Below are 12,418 nucleotides of genomic sequence, written 5' to 3' on the forward strand. Positions count from 1 at the left end.
TACATATTTGTTAAACCTGTCATTATGTCCTGACAGTAGAATATGAGACAGATAATCTGTGAAAAAAATCATGCTCTTCTGGCTCCTCCCAGTGGTCCTATTGCCATTTGCAGAAATTCATCCGCTCCCGGTTAAGAAACAACCAATCAGAGCTGCGGTCCGTAACTTTGTTTGTGTTCAAAATGTAGAAAAATGTATATAATAAGCGAGTACACCATGAATCCATTTTCCAAACCGTGTTTTTAGCTTGTCCTGAATCACTAGGGTGCACCTATAATAAGTGTTTATATTCGGACTATTTTAGATTGCTTCGGGGGTACCGCGGCGGAGTAACCCAGTACCTTTGTGATTCTTCATAGACATAAACAGAGAGAAGTAGTTCCGGCTACGATGTTCTTCCGCAAGACGCAAGCAGTTCTGTTTATTAACCGCTAGAGCGTCAAAAGTTATCAACTGCAGATTTAAGAAATCATTTTAATATGCTGATTTTCTGCTTAATAAATATGCATTATATTTTTTTATGAATAAAACTCAGATTAGCTCTGAAAACCCTCCTAAACTTAAAACTGTGACAATACACAGGAGTAACGAACATCTAAGATTATTAACAATTACTTTTGTATTCAATCTAAATTTTAGTTCTAGCTCAAATCAATAATTTAGAATTCACTTCAATTTTTAATTTTTTAGTTTTTTTCTTGTAAAGTTAAAAAATGAATTTTGGTGGTAAATATTGGCCCTTTAATAAGAATAAAGTAAATTTGTAACATAAGTAGTCCTGCAGTTTAGATCAATATCTCCATCATTCACAGCTGGCAAAACTTTGGAGTGCAATAAATATTGCAGGAAATGCTAGAAATATAATAAACACTTTATTTTGTCATTGGAATCTGAAAAATAGAGTCGGTCTAGACCGTGTCGAACTGACTTAGTTCAAGAGAAGCAGTGAACTCATGTGAAGTAGTAAATCAACACACTGCTACCAGAGACCTTTAACACACACTCCTTATGCCAAGAAGCTGTCGCTCTTCATTTCATGATGCTTGTCATTACAGCAGGAATGTCTCTCTCAGAACAACACAGTCTTTCCACAGCTTATACTGTATGCTGAAGCCGTGTTGCTCTCTCTGTCCATCATAATGCTCTTAATTGGCCCATTCGGATGCTTTTTCAGGTTTGAGCATGCCGCTATGTTTTATATAAAACGCTGTGTGTGAGAACATTCAGTTCTGTGAGGAATGTTTATACGGAGAAAAGCCTATTAAGTGCAGCGGAGGGTGGTGAAAAACACAACACAGGGCTAAGCGAGTACCTGATAAGTGAATGGCATGAAGCATTCTGCTGTCCTCCTTACACGGATGCAACCTGATACTACACAAATATGATAACAATGGGATATTTATACACCTTCTGTACTGTAAATGCAGCTAAACATGAGCTGGGTATGTTTTGTTATGATAAGAAGTCATGAAATTATAGTTTCTTCTAAAACAAACATTAGATTTCATCCATCTGCCTTACAGCAGGACGTAAAAACTGAATATGTAAAACGATGCACATAAACGTTACAAACTCAAATCCACAGTAAGAGGTAATATGCTGCCTTTTCTTAACACACATGCTTGAGGAAATGTCTTTTTTCCTGTTGTGGTGCCCTGCTTTGTGTCTGACAGGATTAAAGTGAGGCACTTTCCTGTAATTGCTGATAAGCAAAATGTACAATAAAAAAAGTAAAAAATTATTTAATTCTATAGATTTTTCTGAGGTATATTTTAAAGCAGAATATTTTAAAACCATTTTGATTCAAAGGCCCCTGCATAGTCCAACTTAATATCCAATGATATTAAGAGTAGGCCAATATGGGGCTACTAGCAAGACTTGCTCCTCGTCCTCCCGGACTTTGCACAATGTCTGTGCGAGAAGGCTCACTGGGGTAAACGCATACTTGCGTAGGTCCCGCGGCCAGCTGTGTGGCATTGCGTCCGTGCCGAGAGTTCCCTCGGTCAGGGAGTAGAAAACCTGGCAGTGAGAGGTCTCTGGAGCAGCAAACAGGTCTACCTGAGCAGCTCTGAACCGGCTCCAAATCAGCTGGACCGTCAGGGTATGGAGTCGCCATTCTCCCGGGAGCATTGCTCGAGACAGCTCGTCGGCTGTACGACTCAGCAGGCCTGGAATGTGAACGGCACGAAGTGACCTCAGAACCTTCCGACTCCAAAGGAGGAGGTGGCGGGCGAGTTGTGACGAGAGTGCAGACTACCTTGGCGGTTGATGTACGCAACAGTCGCAGTGTTGTCCAATCGGACCAGCACAGGCTTGCCTCATAAGAGACCTTTGAGACGGTTCAAGGCAAGGTGCGTTGCTAACAACTCTAGGCAATTGATGTGCCACTGCAGCTGCGGGCCCGTCCAAACCCCTGAGACTGCATGGCCGTTGTACATGGCCCCCCAGGCGGTGGTGGAGGCATCCATGTAAACCACAGCATGCCTGGAGATCTGCTCTAGGGGCACCCCTGCTCAGAGAAATGCAAGATCTGACCACGGAGTGAGGATTTGGCGACAGGCCGGTGTAACTTGGACCCGGTGAGTGCCGCGCTTCCACTCCCACCTCGGGACTCGGCCATAAAGCCAGTGCTGGAGCGGTCTCAAATGTAATAGGCCGAGCGGTGTAAGTGCCACCGAGGCCGCCATATGCCCCAGGAGCCTCTGAAAGATTTTCAGTGGGACCGCTGTCCTGCTCTTGAATGTATTCAAGCAGGCTAGCACCAACCACGCACGTTCCTCTGTGAGGCGTGCTGTCTGTTCGACCGAATCCAACTCCATACCGAGAAAAGAAGCAGCTTCCCCACAAGCCACATAGGCACTGCCAGTCAGACCAGACGAGTGCCTACAGGCCCGGGAAGGGAGCACCGGGTCTCCATGCCAGGAGGCGGCGGACTTAGGAGACAATTGCATCGCTATTGCATTCGCTCCACCGACGGGATTCCTGAATACCCCTTTGCTGCACCGCCCTCGAGGGTGGTGAGGGAGGAGGAGCCCACTGGCTGGTTTCTGGCAGTAAAAGGTGCCATCCACGACTTGGTGAACTCGTCATGCACTGGGGGGGGGTGCTGAGAACCAGCGCGCGCCAACCCGAGAAACCAATCATCCAGCCGCAAGGGCTCGGGACGCGGTGGGGGATTCCACTCGAGCCCTACCCTCTCAGCGGCCCGGGAAAGCATAGCTTTTAGAGAAATTTGCTCTTTAGGAAATGCTCTTTTAGTGCTGAGGCGCACAGGGGAATTGGCCGCTTGCAACATGACAGGGGTAGTGCAGCCTGAAGTGTGCAATCCACTCGACACAGGAACAACCGCCGCTGAGGCGCCGTCTCGCAAACATGCGAAGCTTCCGAGAGCGTGCTGAACTCGTAGTTCACAGCAGACACAGTTGAGCAGAGTGATACTAACGCTCGGCTCAGAAGCGAAAAGCTGGTATGCATTGCACCTGCTGCCCTCTTATACTCATGCAGTGATCAGCGGCAGTTGGATGCAATAATTGCATGCCAATGTGCATTGGTTAGTTTAGTTTACACTCGAAGTAGATTGGTCTATCGAAGCGATATCCCATATTTTTCGGTCACCAACGTGGCGTCGAGAGTGACCGACTGAAAGGGAACGAGTGTTACTATTCGTAAATGTACATATAAATGTACTATTTATAATGTACTAAATGTTCATATAATGTACATACAATATAAATTTAAATCTCCCATCAGTTATTTACTTATTCAACTAAATTGTCAAAACACAATTTTAAATAGAACAGTTGATTTAGTATTTCACATTAATAAAACAAAAATATAGGTAGCAATTTATTTTACAGCACTTTACTTTTTACTCATTATATTAATTACGATATTCACTCTGAATAATTTTTACTATGGTAATAACTAGCTAACCCTGAACCTACCTATAAACTTAACCTTAACCCATTTACCATATTTACCATACCCTACCTAGTACTTTCTTAGGTATGCACACTGTAGACTTAAGTCGTTTGACCCACATTTACCATATTTACCATACCCTACCTAGTACTTTCTTAGGTATGCACACTGTAGACTTAAGTGCACGTTCTGCAAAATAAGTTCAATGCAAAAGTTGAAACAATTGGTAATATGCATTCCAGTTTGCCACAGGCAGGAAGTAATGTTACGTTTTGTGTTATGATAACTTAATTAGCAAATGTTTCTAATAACTAATTTGCTAATGCATTATCATCATGCTCATTAAAAACTTACATTTAATGTCTTACAATGTAAAAGATTGCACACTGTTCTTTAGGGGAAATCTTCCCCTATCTTTTTTTTTTTTTTTTTTTTTTTTTTTTTTTTTACACTAATACTTGTCAACTGCGAAACCTATTTAAAATCTGTCATCACATACAAACCACATCCACTGCAAACTACCTCTCTTCTTTCTTCACTTTGTAAAGCTCCCAGTGACGACTTAACAAAGACAAATCTCTCTCCGCATATAGAAGTCATCATCTAGGAATTCAGTCTAGTTTGTGAAAAAAACAAAAACCTGTTTTTATTATACATTTTTTTTGCTTGTGAGAACAAGCTGCAGTTGCACGTTTAATTATATTCCGCAAGAATAAATTCCTCCTTATTGCTATGAGAAAGAACAAAAAACAAACTAATGTACAAAATCCATTTATCACTCAAGAATATTCCATTAAGGGCACTGAAAACCAAACACATTTCGGATTTGAACCATTAACAGGGTCACTTCTCACTTATAAATGGAGATTGAAAGAGATAGTTCACCCAAAAAGGAAAACTCTGTCATCATTGAACCACCCTCCACTTGTTCTGAACTTGTGTGTGCTTTTTTCTTCTACTGTTCAGCACAAAATAAGATATTTTGAAGAATGCTGGTAACCAAACAGCCATTGACTTCCATAGTATTTTTTTTTTTTCTATAAGAACGGCTACCATCAACAGTTCCCAACATTCTTCAAAATATCTTCTTTTGTGTTCAACGGAAGAAAAAACTCATACAAGCTTGGAATGATGACAGAATTTTTATTTTTGGGTGAACTATCCCTTTAAGGAGTGTAAATCAAAGCATGTATCTGTGCTATGTCTTCTTCAGTTGAAGAAGACAGGTACAGCTGCCTACACAGATGTCACAAAGTGAACGGCTCAATCTGACTGCGATTAATGGAGCGACTACAGAACATAAATGTGAGGGATCTTGGGCAAGACATCTGGGAATGCTCCAACCTGCTGTCCAAGAGCAGAGATGAGCCAAAGACAGGAAGAAATGTCATTCCACGACCTCGGTTAAGAAGTTAAGTGTGGGAGTATAAACTAAGCAGATTGGAACAAGTGTTCATAAAGGACTTTGAGAACATCGTCCAAAAAAGCAGCGGGAAAATTATTTCATTATAAACAATATTGGAATATCTGAGAGCTGTACTGTGATCCTGAAGCTGACTGCTGTCTGAAAATCATGATAAAACTCTAGTTCATTAGAAGGAACAAACTTTCTGCTCATGTCATGCCTTCACTTCAGAAATAAGGCATTAACATTTATGCTTTCGGCTGCCATTTTTATCAAATAAGGTGACTTGTATTTATGTTATGCATTTATTAGTACGTGTGTTCCCTGGAAATTGAGCTCATGGTGACCTCAGTGTTGCTACAAGTTTTAGGAAATTTTTTGAGAACTTTTACTGTATCCTGAAGATTTAAACACATTGTGACGGGAGAAAGCCACATATTTATAATTAAATAAATAAATAAATATATATATATATATATATATACACACACACACTCACCTAAAGGATTATTAGGAACACCATACTAATACTGTGTTTGACCCCCTTTCGCCTTCAGAACTGCCTTAATTCTGCGTGGTATTGATTCAACAGGTGCTGAAAGCATTCTTTAGAAATGTTGGCCCATATTGATCGGATAGCATCTTGCAGTTGATGGGGATTTGTGGGATGCACATCGAGGGCACGAAGCTGCTGTTTGGGTTGAGACTGGTGACTTTGGGGGCCATTTTAGTACAGTGGACTCATTGTCATGTTCAAGAAACCAATTTGAAATGATTCGAGCTTTGTGACATGGTGCATTATCCTGCTGGAAGTAGCCATCGGAGGATGGGTACATGGTGATCATAAAGGGATGGACATGGTCAGAAACAATGCTCAGGTAGGCCGTGGCATTTAAACAATGACTAATTGAAACTAAGGGGACTAAAGTGTGCCAAGAAAACATCCCCCACACCATTACACCACCACCAGCAGCCTGCACAGTGGTAACAAGGCATGATGGATCCATGTTCCCATTCTGTTTACACCAAATTCTGACTCTACCATCTGAATGTCTCAACAGAAATCCAGACTCATCAAACCAGGCAACATTTTTCCAGTCTTCAACTGTCCAATTTTGGTGAACACGTGCAAATTGTAGCCTCTTTTTCCTATTTGTAGTGGAGATGAGTGGTACCCGGTGGGGTCTTCTGCTGTTGTAGCCCATCTGCCTCAAGGTTGTGTGTGTTGTGGCTTCACAAATGCTTTGCTGCATACCTCGGTTGTAACGAGTAGTTATTTCAGTCAAAGTTGATCTTCTATCAGCTTGAATCAGTCAGCCCATTCTCCTCTGACCTCTAGCATCAACAAGGCATTTTCGCCAACAGGACTGCCACATACTGGATGTTTTTCCCTTTTCACACCATTCTTTGTAAACCCTAGAAGTTATTGTGAGTGAAAATCCCAGTAACTGAGCAGATTGTGAAATACTAAGACCGGCCCGTCTGGCACCAACAACCATGCCATGCTCAAAATTGCTTAAATCACCTTTCTTTCCCTTTCTGACATTCAGTTTGGAGTTCAGGAGATTGTCTTGACCAGGACCACACCCCTAAATGCATTGAACCAACCGCCATGTGATTGGTTAATTAGATAATTGCATTAATGAGAAATTGAACAGGTGTTCCTAATAATCCTTTAGGTGAGTGTGTGTGTGTGTGTGTGTGTGTGTGTGTGTGTGTGTGTGTGTGTATATATATATATATATATATAGTGTATAAAGTATAAATAGTGTAGTAATGTTGGGAGTTTCTGTATCTCTGAAATATTTAAATTGAGCTTTACCAGTTTTTGTTAAGAATTTTCTTGCTAACAATAATTTAAATATTTTAACTGATTTATTTATAACTTGTGATTTTTTTTTAATTTGTGTATTTGTGAAAGAGCATAAAAAAACATTAAATACATAATTTTAATCTAAAATCTTGATTTATGGACACATTATATATCAATTTACATTTTATTTAAATTTATTCAAATGCCATTTCTATAAGATAATAGTTTTACTCATAAAGACTGCGATAAATGGATCAAAAGTGACAGTGAAGACATTTATAATCCTACAAACTAATCATATTTCAAATAAATGCTGTTCTTTTGACCTTTCTATCATCAAATAATCTTTTAATCTATTTTTAAGGTATAAGTTAGGCACAACACAACTGTTTCAACACTGATAATAATAAGAAATGTTGCATGAGCAGACTGGAGTATTGTAATTAAGTAATTAAAATATATTTAAATAGAAAACCAGGTATCTTGAATTGTAATAATATTTCACAATATAAGTGCTTTTACTGTCCTTTTAGTCAAATAAATGCAGACTTTGTTCAAAAACATTAAAACATCTTATCAACCCCAAACTTTTAAACAATAGTATATAATGCTTACATAAAAGCACTGTCATTAAATATGCTATAGATTTAAACAGGCTTTACTTTACTAGTAGTTAATTTTATTGCACTCTTTTACTTGGTTCGATACACTGTACACATTAAATAATTTCACTGGAAGCGATGGGTTAAAGAGTATCTATGATGAAAGTCTATCAGAGGGTTACATGAGCGGGGATCAGCGCAGGACCCCTGTTTCTAAGAGAGAGGGGCTGAGCAAGACCAGGCAAGGGCGTCCTCAGCAGTGCCTGATGGCAAATTAGGCATTGAGGGAACACGAAATTGAGCGAGAAACGGAGCATGTCAACAAGAGGTCAGCCTGCCATGCTACGTGTGAGGCAACAAAGACCTGATGAGAGTAAACAAGAAAAAAATGAAAGAAAAAGAAAGGAACACACACCTGCATTCATTCAGTTCAAGATCTGATTATACGCAAAACGCTGCAGACCGCAAGTGTGTAATCTGTGTCCAAAACCAAATCTGCGGGTAAATCAAATCGCATAATCTGCGATCATTAGGGCTATAAATGTACACTTCAGACCAAAGCTCTCTGACTTAGATTTAGTTTCTTTGTTGAATTTTCCTCACATTTAAGAGAATTTCCTTATATATTTAACATATACAAGGACGTCGCTGTATTAGTCATTATATGTTATAAGCAAAACATTGTAATGTCAAATATTTGGTTCAAGTGGGCCAAAGCAAGAAGTAAGTGTGTGCGTGTGTATGTGTGTGTGTGTGTGTGTGTGTGTGTGTGTGTGTGTGTGTGTGTGTGTGTGTGAGGGAGAGTAGAAAAGAAAACAAACAGCATATGGAATACACATCAGGCTCGATAAGCATCAGAAGCACATTATGAAAGGCTAATGGCAATCACCTTCTTCTGCTGCAAAACAAACACAAGAACAAATCTCTCCAAAACAAACTCCAGTTCGAAATGTTTACAGATAAAAATGACAATTATTATATTTTTACAAGCAGGGTTAAAACACTGCATTTCCTATATACTGTAGGTCTACTTTTGCTTAGTAAATGAGTATAATATAGGTACAGTAAATGACTAGAGCAAAGTGCAGTAAATGGTAAAATGACTTGCTCTGTGTAATGTACCAAAGTGTTTATGATTACAGTAATGAATTTAAATAACATGATACCAAATATCATCATTCAAATGAATAAAATAAGCCGGACAGGAGTTAGTTGTCACATGGAGATGTGAAGAGGCTTTAATCTCACAACTCTAAGGTTTTGAGTCATTCACATAAAAGTGGATTATCTCTACATGATGTTCAAACAAAAACACAAATTAAGCTACATTTTTGTCAAATTAAATAGTTAACAATTACTTTTTGCCGTTTCATAATTTTTTGCCATTATTATTGTTTCAGTGTTACATTTTAATTACAGATTTCATTCGGACAATCTATCCTAAACAGTATATAAAGAGCTGTTTTTCTATCTTTCTGTTTTCATTTTCTTTTTCTTACTTGCAGGTTAAAGGTTGGAAATGTTAAAGCCAAGTCATTATTAACGTATATGCTTTTGACTTTTAAAATAATAGATCGACCACCTGGAGCAAAAAGCATGAAAGCTAGCCCTGGTTTTTGTACTTGCCACTTCTCAGTCCAGTTATATTTTAGTATTCTGTGTTCATTTTAGTATAACTGATACACTAGCATTTAACATTTTGAATCCGTTTCATTTGTATATATTTTCAGTTTTCGTTTTACTTGAGTATTTTTTGTCATGTATCTGTTATTACGAATCCAGCCGATGTGTCACCGCTCCACTCGCCCTATAAAGCGATTAAATAACGGTGACTATTCCTCAATGTCCCTTTGGGTCACTGCTCATCCCTGCTAAGGGCTTTCAGAGGTCATCTTGTCCTTCTCCACCCTCTCTACCTTCTTTCATCCTCCACTCTGGCTTTTCCTTCCTCTTCCCCATCTCCTCCCACTCGTGTTCGCAGTAAAGGACACAATGTTCTCTTCACTTGTTTGGGGAAACTGCAGAAGTAAATAAATTAGAGGAGTGGAGGATGCCGTCATGATGGCTGAGTCCAGGTTTTAGTGGAGGAAAATAAACACGATGTTCATGTGAGGTTAGGCCTGGCCGGGACTGCTATTCTCAAACAGTCGGCTCTATCTAAAACAATTACCACAGCAGCAGACCGAGAGAGAGCGAACGAGAGTTAGAATGGTGACCTAATGCGGAGGCTTTATCTGATGTGGGCTTATTATAGACCATAAAAGAAATGTTCCCTTCAAACAGGTGCTTGCCCTTCTGTGTGAGGGAATAGGTGTGTGTGTGTGTGTGTGTGTGTGTGTGTGTGTGTGTGTGTGTTTGTGATCAGCTGCAGGGTTCGGCTGATCCAGTAACAGTTTGCAGAATGGATAAGAACATTGAGAGTTTGACGAGTCACCGCAATAAATAATTCATTTACCATCTATAATACATAAGTGACTGAGACGGATGTATCTTATGAAATGGGTTCACACACATTTTGATCAATAAATCACTGTAACTAGATATTGGATAGAGATTTGTAAAAGTCAACATTGTAGAACACTTATTATCACAAAGAACAATAATTACATAAACGTGTCAGAGCTAAACATAATTGTTTAAATGTATTTTTAAGCATTAAAAATGTTCAGAAAGACTTTTCCTGAATTGAAAAGCATTTGAAAATCAGGAAATAGAGCCCAGCTCTTAATAAGAACAACATGTTTCTATTATATTCAGTAAAATTACATAACACATTTTTTTTTAAGTGTTACATTATTATAACTTTTTAGTTGTTGGGTTTTATTCTTTTATCTGTGTGTTTTTATTTAACTACTCTGGTTTTATTTGGTACATCAATTATTTTACATTTATTTTTATTTAAATATTGTATGTTTGACATTTTTTCGTGATTATAATTATGGTTTTATTTAATTTTTATTTTTATTTTAGGTCATTCGAGAAAATCGAAGTACATGCAAGTTAAAGTGCTTTTTATAGATCTTCTGATAAGAAGAAATGGGAGTACATCAATAAATATGTATTCATCTTAATTCATTCATTTTATTTCAATTTATATCAAGGCAAAATTATAACAGAATTTTAAGCAGTGTGTTTAATTTTTTGTTGCATTATTCTCATTTCAATATAGGAACATATTTCGGTTTTCATTTTAATTAAAAGTATTTTAGCTGGAAACCTGACTATACAAAATATTTATATTTATTTATTTGAGGATTGGGATTTTTAATGATTATATTGCATTTTTTATTTAGTGTATTTGAACTTATTTTATTTCTGTCAGTTATTTTAGGTTAAAGAGTTTTTTATAGTTCTTCTAATAACAAGAAGAAATGCCAATACATCAATAAATATTTATTTATTTTATTCATATTTAATTTCACTGCACAAATTGACAGCAGCTAATTTTATCAGTTTGCTTCAGATTTATTGTTTTGTTCTCATTTCAATAAAGGAACATTTCTGTTTTTATGGATGGTTTTCATTTTTAATTAGAAGCCTTGTTAGCTGTAAACCTATCAAAATGTAAAATTTTAAGCCTAAATGTTTAAAATTCATCCCTTATTGATTGAGCTGTTTTTTTTTTTTTTTTTTGGTTATTTCCTAAGCCACAATCTTGCCATCTTCAGATAATGAGCTAAACTGCTGTCAGATTTCCCAAAACCGTACAAATGAGCATCAAAGCTGCAATGTAAGGGTTGCTTTCTGAACACCTGACATCATGTAATATTACAGCTCCATCTAGTGGCATTCTGCAATACATCATTTCTAAATAGGCAGACTATATTGGTATGTACTGTAGTGACTGCCTTCGTTGTTAATTTTGCTCATTGTTTACAAGTTTGTAATGAGGATGAGCTGACGCTAGAGAAGAAATGCGGTCTCTGACCTTGGTCTGAAAGCAGCAGTAGAGTTGGGTCAGGTAAGGGTGTTTTCTAGCCAGTCCTAGAATGCGTTTCTCAGTCATAGTGCAGTCCACATCATCGTCCTGCAGGATGACGTCTTTCTTCAACACTTTGACCGCATAAACCTCATCAGTGCCTCTTAACTCTGCCAGCATCACCTGCACAGAAGACAACCGGGCCTTTATTACAAACTATATTCACACAGGAAACAAAACTGCTACTTAAAGGGATAGTTTCTCACCCTTGGAAGGACACAAAATGAAAAATCATGTCATTAATTACTCACCCTCACGTCGTTCCAAAACTGTAAGACCTTTGTTCATCTTAGGAACACAAATGAAGATATTTTTGATGAAATCCGAGAGCTTTCTGACCCTCCATAGGCAGCAATGCAACTGAAACGTTTTATGACCCCAAAAGATAGTAAGGAGATCTTTAAAATAGTCCATGTGACATCAGTGGTTCAACCATAATTTTATGAAGCTTACCAAAAATATAAAAATGTAATTTTAAAATGTTGAAAACTATATCAGTGAATCCAAAATAAACATACTCACGCACACATCTAATTTAATTGGACTGACAAATGGCAGTTACAGAAGAAATTGTTGAATAAAGTCTTTATTTTTTTTTTCTTTGCACACAAAAAAGTACTCTTGTGGCTTTCATAACATGACAGTTGAACCACTGATGTCACATGGACTATTTTAACCATGTCTTTACTACCTTTCTG

General features: G+C 38.0%; 1 protein-coding gene across 1 annotated transcript in view; it reads right to left on the reverse strand.

The window, feature by feature from the left end:
• The window catches only part of LOC127970423 (protein kinase C epsilon type), an 87,649-nt gene that overhangs the window by 22,365 nt on the left and 52,866 nt on the right, over positions 1–12,418 (reverse strand). The window contains exon 10 of the mRNA XM_052573008.1: positions 11,670–11,843. Coding sequence (XP_052428968.1) covers positions 11,670–11,843 — 174 coding nt within the window. The remainder of the gene's footprint in view (positions 1–11,669; positions 11,844–12,418) is intronic.

The sequence above is a fragment of the Carassius gibelio genome, chromosome B13, assembly GCF_023724105.1.
Source record: "Carassius gibelio isolate Cgi1373 ecotype wild population from Czech Republic chromosome B13, carGib1.2-hapl.c, whole genome shotgun sequence".
Lineage (NCBI taxonomy): Eukaryota > Metazoa > Chordata > Actinopteri > Cypriniformes > Cyprinidae > Carassius > Carassius gibelio.